General features: G+C 42.1%; 1 protein-coding gene across 2 annotated transcripts in view; it reads right to left on the bottom strand.

Annotated features, from left to right (window-relative positions):
• Window positions 1-3,246: 3,246 nt before the first annotated feature.
• zfr (zinc finger RNA binding protein) overlaps window positions 3,247-18,585 on the bottom strand; it is a 57,671-nt gene continuing 42,332 nt past the window's right edge. Inside the window, exons 15-20 of one of the 2 annotated variants that reach the window (XM_042488369.1) lie at window positions 16,892-17,033; window positions 14,759-14,856; window positions 13,832-13,927; window positions 11,992-12,103; window positions 6,653-6,750; window positions 3,247-4,416 (exon numbers count right to left, since the gene is read on the bottom strand). In XM_042488369.1, the coding sequence (XP_042344303.1) occupies window positions 4,234-4,416; window positions 6,653-6,750; window positions 11,992-12,103; window positions 13,832-13,927; window positions 14,759-14,856; window positions 16,892-17,033 (729 nt within the window). In that variant the 3' untranslated portion in view covers window positions 3,247-4,233. Of the gene's footprint in view, window positions 4,417-6,652; window positions 6,751-11,991; window positions 12,104-13,831; window positions 13,928-14,758; window positions 14,857-16,891; window positions 17,034-18,585 lie in introns of those variants that run through there. The other variant, XM_042488370.1, reaches the window with a different exon arrangement.

Below are 18,585 nucleotides of genomic sequence, written 5' to 3'. Positions count from 1 at the left end.
AAAAAAATACTTGTCCAGCAGCAAGTTGTTCTAGTTTGAAATGTTCCTCCTGTGGGTTTCTTGAAGAAATGCTACATAACCTTCCTCCCTTTTAAATTTTAAAGGTAGTTTTTAGTAGTATTCTATTTTTTATTATTTAATCCATTAACATTAAGCGAGGTTACTTTGAGGTCTGCCATTATTTGTTCTTGATTTTCTTTCCCACTGACCATTTCCCTGAGCCAAACTGCAGATCTTCCCCTCAAAACCAAATAAAAACAAACAAACCACAAAACTAAAACAAACAACACAATAGACAAAACGAAAGTGGAAATTTTAAGGTCCCCAGACATCAAGGAAATCAGAACAAAAATTACAACATGCCAAACGATGTTTTGTTTTTTAGAAGTAGAGAGATAGGCTAAGAGATATTGTTTGATCCTTTTGAAAAAGCCCCATTTGCAATTGACAAATAAAAAGCATCAAGTATTAATGGACCAGCTATACTGCTTTTCCACCAAAACTAGCAAGTGCACACGGGTAAATATAAGCCATTGGCTATATTCCCAGTGCCACTGAACTCATCGCTGGAGAGCGAGTCTGCCTTTCTGTCAGCTGGCCTGTGTGTTTGTGTGTGTGTGGGTGTGTGGGTGCTGTCTTGTTGGTGTGTCTGAGCGGCGTCACAGACAGGCTCCATAGAGGGAAGCAGCAGCATCAGAGGTCTTTGAAACTTTTCAGTGGTTTCTTCTCTTTGTTGATCCCTTACTTATTAAGTCCCCCTTTCAAACTCGGTGCAGATGTATTTGAAACAATGTTTTAGAGCTGCTTTGGAGGACATGGGCAGTAATTAGTGACGACACATCATTGCATCTTGCTAGTTAAGGAGGTGAAATTACCATTACCATTATCAATGAACTTTGGGTCTGTAGGCCAGTTTCATCCTTAATGGCAGCTGTGTTTGATATAGACTCTCATTGTTTCAGCCTGGAGGCCTGGAGCTCTGGGGTTTTCTGCAGCTACAGAACATTTGTCTTTGAGATGTGAAATTAACTTTGTCAAGAGTTGTATTCAGCACTCAGTTTTGTTATCTGCTCTGCTCTAGTTTCTTTACTGAAACTTTAATAAGACCTTCTGAGTCAGAATATTTTATCTCATGCTGTTGTGGCTCTAGTGCAGAAGCTTTAGGTGACTACTACAAATGGTGATGTCTGCTGCCATCTTTACAAAGTGTCCTGGATGTTTAGTTTCAGGTGTCTGTAGTTAGCAGCTGTACTCCTGGATAAGCCTGTTTAGCAGCAACCAGCTTACTCTCAGGTGGAATGCATGCATTGAGCGCATGCAGTCTGTTTTATGTCCGCTTAGAGGGGAACTTTGTGTGTGGTGACCTGACGGGCTGATGCACGATTTGCAAATAGATGTATTTCCGTAATCAATGACATTAATGAACTGCTGAATCTGTGAACATCACAAATTGCAGAATAATAGTTCTCAAACTATTGCAGCATATTTTGCAGGGAACTGTTTCAAATGTACAAAATGAGATAAATAACTGCACAAAGTGGTAAAAGTACGACATCAGGTAAATTAACCTAAAAATCCAAACAAGACTTTGATGTCTCCTGGCATGAACCTGAACTCTGGCAGAATCTTATTGTGAAATGTACATGACCTATCAAACAAGTCTTTGAGGCTCAGCGCAGAGGAAGATACACAGGAAGTCAGGAACTGGGAGCAGGATGATGTTACAGCGGGAGCTGCTGTCTTCCCCAGCCTAAAGCTCAAGTCATCTTGGTTTCCGTGAACTCCAAGTTAACATATTCACAGTCTTCACTGAAGCAACCTCCTGAACATGACAGGGAGGTTCAGAAGAGAAGTCACAGCGCCGTATCTCGAGATATCAACATGTGCAGTGAAACCTGATCTGCAGTTGCCGAATAGTTGGTGCACCATCAGAGAGCAATACGGTGTTTAACAGAAGAGCATGAACACTTTCTGAATGCAAACCTTCTATTGTATATCAGGCACCGTCAATGTGAATTTACCTAAAAGTTCTATCTGGCCAAGTGCAACTGAGGAGGATATAAAGAGCACATTTAAAGAGCACCTGAGCAGACATCCTACCTTTGGTTATAATGCCATCTGCTGTCACTTTTCAGCATTGCAGCTGCTACACTGCACATGCATCACACCACATAACTGATCCATTCTTTTTGTAGATGGTGGTTAAAAATGATGTGCTGTGCTTTCCCAAAACTTTGCAGTTCGAACGGGAATCTGGACTACAATCAGTCATGTCCACATACAGGCTGGCTACATTTCACTACTCAATACAATAAAACGGACAATAAACAGAACAACCAAAACCTGTGCTGCGCAGTCATCAGCTGGTGTGGCATGGCTTGGCAAGGTTTGGCCCGTCAGCCCAGCTCTGCAGAGACCTGTGTCTCCATGCCAACAGAGCTGCCTGCTTGAAGGTGTGTCAGTGATGACAGCTGGTCTAGAGTGATCACACAGCAGGCAGGTCAAAGAGGTTTCCTTGTTGGAGGTGAGCTGTTCGGTGCAGTAAGAGCCTGCTGTCCGCAGCTCGTTATCAGCATCTCAGTGTGGCTTCTTCTGCTTTTACTTGCCGCATCAGTAGACCTGTTTTGATTGAAGAAAAGCTGTGAAAGTTCTGCCATTTCAGAGATTAACATATCATTTCCTCTTTATTCTTCAAAATAAAAGTCCCCCATGATTTTGTTATGTAAAATTACATTGTGAAGCAGCAAAATAAGGAAATGTGTTTTTGGCAGACACAAGCTAACATAAAACAGTGAAAAAAAGCAGAGCTCTAAAGTCCAAACAGGACACAGGAGAGGAACTGAACTCCAAACCACAGAGATTGAGTCAGAAGCTACAGAGAGACTGAGAGCTGACCCCACAGAGACTTTAGAAAACACCTTCCTCTCTGCTCTCCTGCACAGACGGTGACATCACACACGCTTGTTTCAGGGGGGAAAAGGGGGCCGGCCGGGGGTTGGCTGCTGTTGGTGAGACGTTACCGCTACCTGCTTGAAGGTTGGGTACTTTTGGACCCACCCCTGTTTATCTCGAGTGCAGTTTGGCTTGACACAGCGCTTCTAAACTCTGAGTGGAAATGTAAATGGGGGTGGCACAGTTTGGCTCGGTGCGGTCAAAAGAGTTGATGGCAAAACAGTACCTGTAGTTAGCAAAAAGAAGAACCGATTGTAGAGTAGATGTGTTGCTAAAAAAAACACAGCACACTTCTTTCATCAGGAAAAGTATTTATTCTGCTACTGACACTGTAAAGCAGAATACAGAGCACAGCAATCACTCACTCACAGCAGGACCTACACTGAAGGGCAATTATATGACTGTCCCTCTCACTCTCAGGCAGGATTTTCAATATCATTTTCAGCACTGAACTTAATTTAGCACCTAACCAAGTTAAAAGGCAAGCAAGCCAATAAATTTCCTTGTTAACAAGAAAAACTACATATTAAAAGCCAAAACATTATGCAACATCAACATGTTCTCCACAAACCAAAGCCTTTTATCTATTTAAATATACAAATACTTCCATATATATGAAAATGAAAAGACGTAAAACCACACTGCGAGCTGACAACTTTGTTACAAAGACCTATCAACAGTTAGAGTTCTTCTCTTTGTGCAATGCCCCAGAGATCTTTTATCTGAAGTGTATCCTACCACTGAGACATGACAAGAGCACAGCATCAAACATCACTTGCATTAAGCACTGGAAATCATATCCAAGAAAACCTTTGAAACTTATTTTGGCCAAATGAATGCTTTGCAATATTAACAACAACACAGTCCATCTCTGAATGCAACTATACAGATAAATGAAGGCATACACTGAGCAGTGCTGATTCACAACATAAAAAAGTCTTTTGGATTCTAAGATCTCCACTTTGCCCACAACTTGAAATTTAACACACACAGTTGAGAGGAAGCAGCAACTCGAGATGACAGAGCCACTGTCATTAACACTTCTAGTTCAGAAGCAAATCAGGTCAAAACTAAGTTTTCTAGTACAGAGAGGACTGGAGACAATTTTAAGAAATCTACAACTAAAACACAAATGGCCTTTTTTGTTTGTGTAATAGAGAGCACAGTGAGGCTGCAGTCACATTGGTACATGTGGAGCTTAAAGAGGGAAAACAAAATGACAGTACACAGGAGACGGCGTTTACAACATGTTAGTACATTTCTATATGGAGACTTAGAAGCTTAGAAACTATCATAATCTTTTTTGTCCTTTTTGCCTTCGCCCTCAAAGCTGTCCGTCCCATCACTGTTGTCACGGCGACGCTTGCGGCTGTTGCGAACGTTGAAACGAGGGTTTATCTGCGGCAGAGGGTCCATACCCAAAACTTTATGGATCTGACGGAATGCCAGGAGCCTCAGAGCAAACTGCAGAAAAACACAGAGACAACATTTCAAGCATGGACTTCTCAGTAAAAGCAGCCCCAACCCCACCACATACCCACGTCATCACACACACTTTGTCATGCCCCTCAGCCTCTTATTGTAACACACCTTTGGCGAATCTATGACACTAGAGCTGGATATCAATAACAATATCACAATGTGATGAACATTTTACCTTGGTTAATGAACAATTATTATTTATTTTGCTTTTTTGGTTGTTTGGATAATTTAATGATATATTGATGCCAAGACAAAAAAAAACAATGTTATTAGCCAAGAGATAATAGAGATTTAATTAAACTATAGTGCATGATATAAGAATTAAAAACTCCATCTTAAATAAACTTTATGTAAATTTAGGTACATTGTGCTGGCCAACCTCTCCTGACTGCAGGACTCGGACTTAAACTTTTGCTGTGTGCTATTAATTGTTTTACTGACGAGAAAAAGTTTTGAGTACGCCTACTTCTTCTATAGCTACCAAAGGCCTGCCAACATTCCCAGTTAGAGAAAGGTTGAAAATGAAGCAATGTGCCTGTGGCCCCAGGACCCCAAATGACTACATCTGCCCCTGGTAATAATAATGAGAGCTCAGCACGAGCGGCTGGATGAGACACAGAGTGATGTGTCCTGGTGTTTCTAAATAATTCAAAGTAGAAGCTAGAGAATAAGGTAGAAGGTAGATTTATTAGTCATTTTTAAAAAAAAGTTTAAAAAGCTAAACTAGTCTGACTTAACCTGAAACTAAAACAAAGTAGTCTGTAGAAGTCTGAATAAGTCACTTTCCAACGCTGAATATTTGTTCATTCAGACACTTTGGTGTTGTGAGGAGAAGTTCCGCTCTGTTTTACTGTCTATCACTGTGCTGCTGTCGGACCATCAGCTGTTTGATCTGGGATCATGCAACGCTGTGGAAGCACATACCACTCAGTTGTCAAATACTCAGCTGGGCTCTAGAGTCAAAGTCGTTCTCTGCATTACATGATCAACACTTCTGTTGTCACGGTGTTCCGCCATGAGATTTTCCACGGTGTCGTGAGAGCGTCAGACAGAGCCCAAAAGCGTGAAACTCATGCTGGGGAGTTGGCAACCCCGGTGGGGAAAGGATTAACAGAATTTTAAAAAATGTTAACCGACGTGGGCAAGATTTTGCAGTTAGAGATTATGAATGCTTGTTCGATTAATCGCTGTGATGCACAGCTGAAGCACACTGGAGCACGTGGTCAATGTTGTGAAACAGTTCCAGGTAAGTTTAGGTAAAACTACATGGTAAGGTTTAAAAAAAAAAAAAAAAGAATACTTTTTTGGGTTAATGATGTAAACACATTACAAGTGATATCATGGCTGCTCAGTACATTGCGTTCAACAACATGAGCTTTTCGTTTTAGACAGGACATGGACTGCTGTCCCCTGGGTAAAAAGCTTTTGTTTGACCGATCTCTTTCAGTGTCAAGTGTTGCCACAGATGAGCTAACATTGGATTTATGGAGGGTTCACACTGGATTTAGAAGTGCAAGTAGTGCGGCCATTGTCTGTGGAGCACTGCACAGGAAGTGCCGCAGCCGCGAGCTCCATGGCTGGCTTGCATTCTGCAGCAATATTTTCTGCAACTGTTTATGCTTGTTTTCGCAAGCGAATCTGGCAGGAAAACCTACTCTACTATGGATGCCATAAATATCGAATACATCAAAATCTGATTATGATAAAATATGCATCCCATGCTTCCACATATTTGACACTTGTGTCTAAACAGAGAGGGATGAGTGGACACACATGCATGCTAACACACTCAAGCAGACAGACAGAGCTCTGCATGTGATTGGAGCAGAGCAGAATCGCTACTGAGCAGCGTTAACGGCGTTAGCCGAAAGACTGGTGAATCTTATAAGGACACTAATTGGTGCCTTTCCTTTGAAAATCATTTTTACTTTTTTGGGGAGGATTTTGATTTCTTTTATTATTTGGAACTGAATTTGGCCTCACATCTCCTGGTGAACAGCTGTTACTGAGGAACAGCCGCTAACACGAGGACAGTAACTGATGATGTCGTTCTCTAACTGGACGAGGTCATTCATTATTAAAATCTGAACTCCAGAAAGCCTGCGCACTTCTTTCATGTACCTGCAAATTCAGTGCATCCATCAGCACATGACAAGTTGACTTTTTTTGACTGTCTACTTTGTTTAAGTGTTGATCAGCTTGATAGTCGAGCTTGTACCTGAGCACTGGAGGTGATGTCTTCTCTCTGTTGCTCTTCCATTGATGTCAGAGTATCAACAGGCTTCTTTTCACAAGGATCTACCAAACCTGGTCCCCCTGTTCATAGATATCAAAAAGCATCCAGTGATTTTCATTTCATCATGTTGTTCAGTGTCAATCTAACAGAGCTTGATGACAATGCATGCAGTGGAAAGCTTGAATATTCATCAACATTTTATATGTGCAGATAAAACAAATAAATCATGTTATTTTGGTCAACAGCAGGTTTTCCTGATATTTTTATAATGTTGGATCACACATTTGTCGAGTAAGGACATGTTAATTGTACAGTACATATTACATTCAAACATTTAGTCACTGTATCCTCAATTCCAGATTCTCAAGGGTAACTTCAGTCATTTTCTACCAGAGACAACATTTTTTTTTAAACTGGTCCAGTATTGAAGGAGACAGCAGGCAGTGGTCCAACAGGCTGCAATGGAACCACTTGGGGCATGTTAGCAACGTCCATTCATTTAAAGTGAGGTTTTTTTCAGAGGCAGGCTCAAATAATTATAAAGCCATGTTTCCACCAGTAGGGTTTCTTCAGTTCAGTTCGGTACATAACTTTTTTTTGCATTTCCAAAAATTGAGGACGGCACCAATGAAAGCATTTCTTACTATTCACGTTTTTTGTCACCCTTCCTCTTGGGGTACGTGGCACAATGATCAAGTATTAGAAGTGGAGCTTGAAACACTGCAGTCTGTTGATTGGTTAGTAGAGAATCAACACAGCTGTGGCTGCTTTAACCACTGTTCATACCGTGACAGGTTTTTCATACATTAGTAAAGTCTAACGTTGTTGCTGTGTGCTGCGGCAGCACTAAACCCCTGCTGCTGTCGGACAAGGAGTCAATTCACAAACCCGCCATTTCTCAATATCCCATAAAGTGAGACTCTCACTGCAGCCTGTTCTTTTTTGTTCTAAAAATGGTGTTGTGCAGTTCTGTTCTGTGGTCAATAAACGGAGTGCAGACTTCATTCTGTATCATCAGTGAAATACAGCGAGTGCTGCTGGATGGAGCAGCAAGTGAAAACATCTTGGCCCACATGTAAGAGTACTGTCTGCAGTGGAAACACTATACAGATCTAGAAAAAGCAGAGTTCTTTATTGTCACTTGTATATTGTACAGTTAAATTATGCATTTTATCCATCCTCTGCGGAGCCGCGTGCAGCAACATGCACACTCTACACAGAAAGGCCCTGGGTTGGCTGAGACTAGAGCCCAGTACCTTCTTGCTGTGAAGCAACCGTGCTAACTACTGAGCCACCATGCCGCCCCAGGGATTAGGTACATGTTCGTAAATGTTACTTTTGGTTCCAACTGTGCTATTATGCAAGTTTTTGATAAAGACGCAGCTTAAGTGTAAGCTGCGTAAGATCCTTTTTGTTTAAACAAAAAACAGCCCCAAAGTTGCTAAAGCTAAACCCAACAAACTTTTTAAATAACTAGTACCTAAGTTTATCATTGTAAAACACACTCCATTCAAAGCTGGCAGAGGCAAGAGACAACAACTGGAATAATGCTGTCAGACACTAATAATCTGAGCCTGTCAGTGGAAAAACAAGGACACTTAGTGGATGTGAAGTGATGATAGAACATGCCCAGAATGGTTCGTCCCAACAGCTGTCCCTCGCACAGAGCTCACACTCCTGCAGCAGGATTCTCCTGGCAGAATTTTTAATGATAAACAAGACGAAGAAGATGGAAGATGGGTTCTTCCCACACCCACGGTCCTAGCCCCACTCCCCCATCTCGAGAGTGTCTAAGTGTCCACCAGTACTTTAGGACTGTACCGTAGAACAGCAGCAGTCTCATGATGTCCACACCCCCTGGCCTCAACAGGGAGAACTGATGGTCCAGCCCAGGGCCGCTAGCCCTTTGCAGCACTGCCCCTGCCTAGCGGCACTGGTCTACACAACCCCCCTGCTACCTTTACTAGACACGAGGCCCCAACATACAGCAACTTCATTCCAGCAATAAACCTCTCCCCAACTGCGAAAGCATGTAAGGCGTGAGTCTTGCCAAGTCCATCATATCACACAGGAGATGCAGATTATCATGAATTGAACATCCTGGGACGCAGTAAGTCTGGTTAGGGTGTATCAGTGCCTCCAAGTACCCCTTTAACCGGTTCGCTAAGCTCTTGGAAAAGATTTTAAAATCCACACAGAGCAGAGCCGCCGGGCGCCAGTTCTTCAAGTCACTTAGATTCCCTTTCTTAGGTAGCAGAGTCGGGACTACTCTGTGACAACTGAGTGGTAGCTCACCCACACATAGGCACTCCTGCACCGCGTCATACCAGTTCGGGCCCAGCACTGACCAGAATCCCTTATAAAATGGCAGACAATCCACGCCTGGGGAGCGTCCAGATGCCGTCTGTGCCACTGCCTCACTCAACTCCTGGAAGGTAAATGGGTTGTCCAGGGCCCCCTTTTGGGCTGAGGAGCACTGCGGCAAACCTTCCAGTAGCTCCTCGACACAGGCTGGATCACACTTCTCCGCTGCATACAGTCTGTGGTAGAAATCCACAGTCCCTTTCCGCATTTCAAACTGATCACATGTAATCCGCTCATCAGGCAGACGCAGGCAATGCATGTGTCTGTCCTCCCCCTGTCGATTTTCCAACCCAAAGAAAAAGATGTAGGTGCATCCATCTCATTTAACATGGAAAACCTAGCCCTTAAAAGTACAGATGCCTCCTAAATACATTATAACCTGAGTGACTCAAACTCCTCCTTCCTGTCCCTCCACCCCCTAAAATTCTTTAAAGCTAGAGCAAAACTGGGCATCTTGCAAGAGTCTCAAATTGAACAGTTCTGCCAGGTTTTGCTTCTGCTCTGCAGTGTTCTGCTCCATAAGTCAGACAGATGCTGAATACATTTGACAGAAATGTCGAATTTGGCACCTTCCCACGTCCCACCATAACCTGAGTGACTCAAACTCCTCCTTCCTGTCCCTCCACCCCCTAAAATTCTTTAAAGCTAGAGCAAAACTGGGCATCTTGCAAGAGTCTCAAATTGAATTTCCAGTACACAGAATGCCCTCTACCCAAGGAAATGTTCAGGTGACAATGGACCATACTGTGGTCTGAGAACACAGCAGGGGACAATTGTGCCCTCACCACCAACCTGTCCAACCGAGCTGCATTACTTCTGTCAGGCCCTGCTTTCACCCATGTGAAGCCCCTCTTGTCTGGGTGCTTAACCCTCCACATGTCCACCAGGTAAGACCCCCTCCACCAGAGGCCCCAGGCCACCTCATTATCAACATCAGTGTGTGTTTCTTGTAGATAAATCACATTAACATGCTTGTCTCTCACATAATCCAGCAACACTCCCCTTTTCCACTGGTCCCTGGCTCCATTTACATTAAGTGAGCCCACCACTTAAGAGGAGGGGAGAAACAGAGAGAGAGAGAGAGAGAGAGAGAGAGAGAGAGAGAGAGAGAGAGAGAGAGAGAGAGAAAGAGAGAGAGAGACCCACCAGTCCAAAAGTCCCCTGTGACACACCTCACACACTAATCATATGTTCAATGAACTAAGGTTTCTTGTCACAGTTGTTGCCCATTTCTTTAACCTAAACCTCTTTCTTGGAGTCACACCAATACCTGAGGACACCCTCCTGCTACCAAGCACATGTCCCACAGATCTGAGAACCTTCTGAGAGAGTCTGGAAAGTATTCAGCCAAGTCAATGTTCTTCATGTTCTTGGCCCTAGTCAGAAAATGATTAATTTCCATAAATGAATAAACATCTCCTTCCCTGTCACCCGCCTGACTGGCTGACAGCTCAGCTTCTCCTCCATCTCCCTGAGACATCTCCACCTCATCCCACTCTCCTTCAGACTCCTCAGCCTGCCTGCTGACTTCCTGCTGACCACCAGTGTGCCTTCTCTGGGCCTCTGCATACCTCCTCCCTAGTGCAGGAGGCACCACAAGGCCCACTGCACTCCTCATCTTTCTCCCCCCCTCCCTCAACCTCAGTCCAGCCAACCTCCTGCATAGCCTCTGCTTCTCCCCTGATTAGGTACCCCTGATCCTCCTCACACAGCTGATCTCCGACAGCAGACTGCCCACTCCCCACTCCTTCCCCCGCTACAGGCCCGTGAGCCTCTCGACCTCCATCAGAGGGCTGACCAGCAGCATTACTGTCCTCAGTCACCGTCACCTCTTTCTCCCTCCTGAGGCAGACCATCCGCTTGTGACGACCTCCCCACACTGAAAACACTGCAGGTTCTTGGTCGTAGCTTACACAGCATAAGCACTTTCACCATGTTCAACACAGAAGCTGACATTAAGCGTCTGCTCGTTAGATTTCAGATACATTAGCACCTGTCTCCTCAAATATAACACATGCTTCAGATCGGGGCTTCTACACCTCAAAGAGATCAGCTTAAACCCGCTCGCAAACTTCCCGAGGCGAGCCAGCTCCTTCGCTAAGGCCTCATCCTTAATAAACGGAGGAACATTGGACACCGCCAGAGAGACAGCCTGCTGCTTCCCCTTCACCACCAGGCTGCTGGCCAACAGCTGATTCATCAAACTCTCCTGCCTCAAAAACACAACCACCGCCTTGTTCATCCATGAAGCAAACCCCAGATTCTGACAGCCTACCTGTTCCCCGACAGCAAGCAGCACATCCTCCACGGAGGCATCGGCGTCGGGTACACACCTGATGCCGGTCCGGAGTGTAAAGTCACCTACACCTTCGGCCTCCTCAGCCGGAGTGGCCATTGCCACCACCGCACCGAAAAAACAAAAGGAAAACAAGAGCCCGCGAAACACAGTTTGGACCCACTAAAACAAACAAGAACACTGGCCACTCTAAACCCCCCCACCAAAGAAAAGATTAAGGATTTGAAATTAAAGAAAGATTAAGGAAAAGAGTAGAGCAGCGGCGTCCCACCGCGCGTTGCCTCTCTCTGTGTCTCTCCCTGTGTGTCTTTTCATCGTCACAAGCGCTCGGTTGGGAAGCGATGGCGACTTCCAGGGACGAAGGAAGAGACAGACTGGATGACACAGAGAGAGAGAGATGAGAGAGAGAGAGAGAAAGAGAGAGAGACAGAGAGAAATACAGAGAGAGAGAGGTAGTGGGGCAAGGTGGGGCTGCGAAAGCCGTAGAACTCAAAGGAAGTGAGATCTTATCACATGTAGTTACTCGAGATGCATGTGGAGATACACTGCCAGTTGTAAACAGTCAGCAAAACACCAGATTTATGTTGTTTAAAGGACACTAAAAAACTCAAGACTTTTAACAAGAATCACTGTGAAGGAAAATGAAGAAACAATATCTTACCAGGGAGTAAAATCCCAGAAGAGATACATTCAAAGACACGTCTCAGTGCATCACCTGGACTGAGGGGAGCAGAGGCGCTGCTGATGGCCTTCTCAACCAGCAGCTCCATGGCCTGAGCACAGTCAACAGTGAACATGGCTTAAATGCCTGGCAAATGCACACAGTCTCTGCTGGTATTACAACAGTCACTTTTTAAGGCTGGATTAAAATATAATCACAGTAATTGTTTAAAGGTAAACTCAGTCATATTTTAATGCCTTTTCGCACAAAACATCCATAATATGTACATGGGTGTGAAAACGTCTCAGCAACAAATTGCTCTCAGATCTGTAGCTGCAGTTCTCAGATAGGCAAACAGACATCAGTGCAGCATGTCAAAGATGGCACAAGCTTCAGACTTGGTCGGATAATTTCCAGCAGTACCCTTACCCCCAAGACCCTGGTCTTGGTAGTTACTACATAAAAAATGAAATATACATGACCATCACTGAGAGGTAATTTAACTGTTGTCTTTAATCCAAGCTCCACCCTGCCAGGGTCTGTTTGTAGTCTGTGGAGTAGATACTTACAATGTGAACTATAGTTACTTCAGTAACATCAGTGCCAGGTAGAGGAAGAAGTCATATCTGTACTGTACTGTACAGCTGCAGGTACTGCTGCATTTCTACCAGCCGAACTCAAAGCAGCAGCTACAGTTACATGCACATCAGTACTCCCCTATTATTCAAAATATGACAATGTTCTGAAATTGATATGGTCATATACACAGCATATTCCATTTAAATATTCAGAATCAGAACATTTTCAAAATAAGCATTTACTGATTAAGACATGGGATATGCTTATATTACTCAGATTTTTAGGAGCATTAAATGGGCATGCATACAGCCAATCTGAAATATTCATCTCAGCTGGAGTTTTTAATGCAGTTTGCAACACACAGCCCCTTATCTGTTTACAGTTGGTTCTGTGTGTTGCCATGTATACACTGTAAACAAACCAACTTGCCACCAGTTTGCAAAACTGTGGGGTAGAGATGCATGCAAAGAAATCCCAAGTCTGGATGGAAGGAGAAACACACCTGCTTTTAAACTTTATGAGAGTCTTGCATATCAACAGGTTTTTGAAGCTAGCTAGCTACTAGAGAAGCTGAAGGAAGGAAAGAGAGAATCCAACAAGTCCACCACCAGCTAGAAACTGAAAAAAAAAATCCTATTTTGATGCAAAGAAGCAAAATGACAAGCTGCTCCAGCTGTTGTACTTCTTCATATTGTGAAGTGGTAAAGTACACGTTAGGACATCTTAATCAGAGTATGCACGGCTGCGTGTAAACAGGAGTGTTTGTGAACTATTCATTTTCATCAGGCATGGAAACAACTTAGTAGGAATATTGTCCTTTTCGGAAAAAGGGCAAAATCTGGACTAGTTTTTGCATGTTAATGTACTCAGTGTCAAAATGCCTTTTCAGTCAATAACTGAAGTGAGGGGCTCATCTTTCTGCACCTTTCATGTTTGATGTCTTTAAAAACGTTCCTGTGCAGGTTCATGTTGTCAATGACAACCAAAAGTAGTATTTCTTTTATATCCATATAACTACAGATGTAAATTAGCAGTCCTGCTGACTCCTGCATATTTACATTTGAATTTTATACTGATGTTCATTAATATGCGATATCCCTTTTCAATTAACATTAAATAAATAAATGAAGTTAATCTGGTAATAAGTTTCACGCAGGCTTAATCTGTGACCCATGATTGAACTTCAGCAGACAGCACAAAGTAACACAGCTCTTAGAGACATTAGAGATGTTTCATTAGCATGTTTCAATAACACACTTACCCATCCTGGGAAGGGTGACCATGTAGGAACTCGCTGACAGAGGTCTCGCAGGATTCGGATGATGATCACACAGGACTGAAGTCCATTGGCTCTAGCCTTGTGATGTAATAAAGTTAGGTTTACAGAGTGACAAGAGTGAAAAGAAATGGACCAAACAAGTGAATCAGTTCTTTCAAAGAGGTCCAAACACTACTGTGCATAATGGAAGCTTGAGTACAGTTTGAGGTGTGTATGTAAGAGCTTGCAATCAGCTGCCATTCCCAGTAGTCTTGTACCTCACAGTTAGTAAGGGAGTTCAGAGTTTGCAAGATGCACAAGAAATGAGAACTTGGCATCTTCTAAACCCTGACCCCAGGTTTTTTCCAGGTATCTCACAAAGGGGTACTTGAAAGTACAAGAGTCCACCTGAGAGGAGAGTATAGGGACTGAAAGAGCAGAGGAAATCTGCTTTACTTTGCCTGTGCTTTTGCTCAGATAGCAGAATCACAGGAAACTACTCAGATATTCCTTTTCCCTCAATCCCTATTCTACAAAAATATACATAATAAAAACAATACAAACGTTGAACATGAAAGCACTTATTGATTGCAAAACTTTGTGCAAGTTATTGTGCAGCCTTATGGAATCACATGTTACTATAATGCAGTACTTGGGAAATTGAAAAGGGAATACAAGGATGCCAGTTATTTGCTAACAGTATTTTTTCATATAAGAGCTTCAAATGAGCTTAGATTTATAATCAATATAAGGACACGAACCAGATCTTTGATATAATATGTGGCATCCTTGAATATGTCTTTGTATTAAATACATTTTTCTCATTACTATAAAATGAAAACTAAATGTGTAAAACACAAATAAACGAATAAACAAATAAATAATGCATCTCATAAGGCTACAATAAGAAAGTAAAATGATGTTCCGAACCTGGAACCACTTAGCGTGGCGCAGAGCAGCCAGAGCGTCAAGGCATTTTTGCCTGTCCAAGACGTCCGCTGGGTCTTTCACCATACCCGAGGTTACATCTAAAAATGGATTTGAAGTGTCAAAATGGTGATGAGGAATGGGTGTTTGACCAGGTCAGCGAGGCTGGCAGAGAACAAACACATTGCCACACATACCAGTGTCTCTTTACATGACAACCTACAATCGGTTGCTTTTTGTGTAATTCTGAAAAAAGGTTTAAAAATCCGACTACACAGACCCACACATTGCCAAAGGAAGTGGATGGATGCAGCTTGACAGTGTAAAACATGTTAAATCATTATAATCTGTCAAAGGGAGTATGAATTTACTGACTCAACATTGACGTCAAATAGATGTATTTGGAAAGCACCACTCTAGCTGAATGAAGCCGGTACCATTTTATCAGGTAATTGTGTTGAAAAGCTTACCATTACCTTGGTAAGTACCATAGGGATTTTTTTTATTGTAGTAGATTTTCCTCACTAGGACAGACAGCTAATGATTCTTAGCATTAACTTGGTGCATAGAGAAAGAAAGGGCAAATGGCTGATATGGAGTGACCTGATAAAAAAGTGGCATGGCAATAGTAGGTGTGGCAAAGTTTTTGGGATGTAATAAACCTTGGTCAAAAATCCTTCCGAAGCTATTGGGCCCTATTAAACCTCTAATGAGACAATGTAATTTTTTAAAAAAAATAATTGTTTAAGGGAATCTAGGGGTCTTTGTACTGGACTTGAAAATATTCCTTTGAATATAAAAAAGAGGAAGCAATGGGTGCTAAAGAAGAGGAAAAAACATGAGAACTACCAGCAAACAAAGGGGGTTAGGATATCACTGCATGCATACCTAACATCAGCAAGTTGGAATAAGACCCCAACAATCATTGCATACCAAAGGCTGTACTCTGGTCCAACCAAAGATTCATCTGTCACAGCCTTCTGGACCTGAACTTTTAACAATACTCCCCTAAGAATCATTTGAAATTATTTGATTTTAAACAATATAGTTCATGGTTTCTTGATCTTTCAATTGTCAATTCAAAAGAGAAAATGGCTTATCTTCAAATTATTTGTCCTAATATTTCAATTGTCAGCACAATCATTACGACAAAAACTTGTCAAAGGCTTTCATTTTTGAGTTCTGTGTGTGTGTAAATTAAAAGATGTCAATCAACTCAGGGGAGCACCTCAGAACAGGGGACCTCAGCATGGTGAACTGTGTTTCACCAGTACACAAAAGGAAGATTTGTTTCCTGTGAGAAAATAGCAGCCAATTTCCTTGGCCAAATCTTGATTTGAGAAAGGGTTTAACAATTCAAACACCTTTGCATGATTAATTGCAAATTAAAATTGAGGAACAGAAGTGCCTCCTGTTGTCTATTCCGTCATGTTCTGCAGGAATTGTCTTTTTAACTCTTCATCTCAGAGAAAATTTGGAGAAAAGATACTGTATTGCATGTCTCCCACTGATTATAGCTAACAATAAAATGAGTCCCCTGGAACACAGGAAACAAAATAGATTCTCAGCTGGGATTAACTAGACTTAACACAATGCAAACACTGGTCATGCTTTGTTTAAAGGATAAAGATAGCATTTGAGAGGTAAGAGCAAAAAGCCTAAGAGCAACACTGCTGGCACTTGCCTTTTCATCTTGTTTTTGTTTTATACTAGAAGTGATCTGCCCCACATACTGAGGAAAAGCATCAATTGCAAAAAGGAACTCATTTGGGGCTCTCTTGTGATTTCCCAATTTAGGCCAGTCAAAGCAAATGAACTAACTATAATTGCTTACTTGAAAAAAGATCAATTGTAATAATTTCAGACTGTTAAACAATGATGGTATTAAAATATTTTTTCTGCTGGCCATGTACAACAAACCCTGAAGTAAAGAGATCACATCTTTCACATTGTTTCGACTGTCCCATCACTTTGGATTTCAGAAATCCAAAAGAAAGCAGGTCTGATTTAAATCCAGTGCCAGCAGGACAGCGCTCTTTAGGTTGTCAACAAACATACTGAAACTGATTTCATAGAGAGATAGCAGAAAGACAAGAAAGGAGGAGCAATGGGAAAGGCTTTGATGGGTTTCCCAACCTCCATCCCGGCCATTTTCCTCTCTGATGACAGGTGAAGTCAGCGTGATTGTCACTTGCATCTTTGGCTCGGTGCAGGACGTCAGAATGATGGCTGCTTCCTGGACAGATCCACTGACCTCATATTTTTCTGGTGTTACCATCTGGAAGAAATGGCGTAGATGCATATAACATTATTGTGAAGTCCACTGTGCATACAACATGTTGACATAACAGCTAGGGAGGATACGTAGGTAATGTCAGCGGCCACTTTCATAGGTCCAGTTGTCAGTGAATGCAGACTCCCAGGTCTTTGGAACATACACGGATGCTTGCAGGAATCATGACATTCAATTACTGTTGAAATTCATTGGCACATTGTATAGTTTATGCAACTATGTAATGTGGAAGGGGTGCAAACAGGTTATCTTGTAATTTGTTTCCTATTTTTAGTTGTGTTAAGGCATTTGCTTTTCAATGAGCAAAGTTCTAGAAACTTTTTTCTCACTAGGGCTGGCATATCAGATTTTCACAATCCCATTATCATGGCAACATAATTAACCATAACAATGTTATTTAATTAACAATAGATATTTTCCATAGATTTATGTCATCTAAAATAATCATTATGATAATAATAACATCAGTCTAATTTATCTTTAACATAGATTTTTTTGTATATTTATTGTAAATTAATTACTGATACTAATAGCCTGGGCTTTTATTAGCCATAATCACTCATCTTTACCAGGGCATATTTGGCATAGTTACGGCACTCGAGTCACGACTTAACTCAAGTTGCATATTTGAGGACTTGAGACTTGTATGACTAGCATGGATGAAAGACTTGACTTTGTTTTCTTGACTTAGACTTGAGGCAGATAACCTAAAAGAACTTGGCATTTGCATTTTTCTAGATATTGAAAAGTTCCAGTTTGTTTTTGAAACATGATGATGCATATGTCTGAGCAGGGGGAGGGCCCGTGGGCTGATGAGCTCCTGCACACAGCTCTCCTCTGAGGATTGGCATTGGAAGAACGTACATGGCGTTGTGGGCTTCAGCATGTATCCTATTATTTAGTTCAATATGCATGATGACTAAAGTTTACAGTTACTCATTTAGCACTGAACGTGTTTGGCAACCAGCGACACACTACGCTCTCGGCCATTTCACTCTCACTCTCTCTCTTCCACACACACAAACACACACACACACACACACACAATCACACACACACAATCACACACACACAATCACTGTAGAGAGCAGACACATGTATGAGGTTCTGGGACTGCCACAGTACCCTCCCTAATCTGCAGTGAGGGTCCAAGAACAGAGGATCTGTGATATCGGTTATGTAAACAAAAACGGAATTGAAATTTAATTCAACATCCTGTCTTCTCATAAAAAGGTGTTTACCACTCTGAATATGGGCCATATTTCAACAAATGGGTAAAAAAACATTGTTCCTAATGCATCTGTCATAACTGCTAGTCACTGACATCATGTCTGTTACTTTTTTCACTGAACCACTGTCAGGAATTAATTGGGCAATGTCAGAAAACAGCAGTCATTCCTCTGTGAAAAAATAAACTTCTGTGCAGATATTGCTTTAGAAATTCTAAACCTTTGGTATTTTCTTCTATTAGTATTTAGTTTTACTTCTATTATAAGCTCATTATGAACTCAATCTATCTTCCTAATGTATCATGCAT

This window comes from Plectropomus leopardus, chromosome 6 (assembly GCF_008729295.1).
Source record: "Plectropomus leopardus isolate mb chromosome 6, YSFRI_Pleo_2.0, whole genome shotgun sequence".
In the NCBI taxonomy this organism is placed as follows: Eukaryota; Metazoa; Chordata; class Actinopteri; order Perciformes; family Serranidae; genus Plectropomus; species Plectropomus leopardus.
The sequence above is the reverse complement of the archived record's forward strand: the minus strand, read 5'-3'. Positions and strand labels throughout refer to the sequence as shown.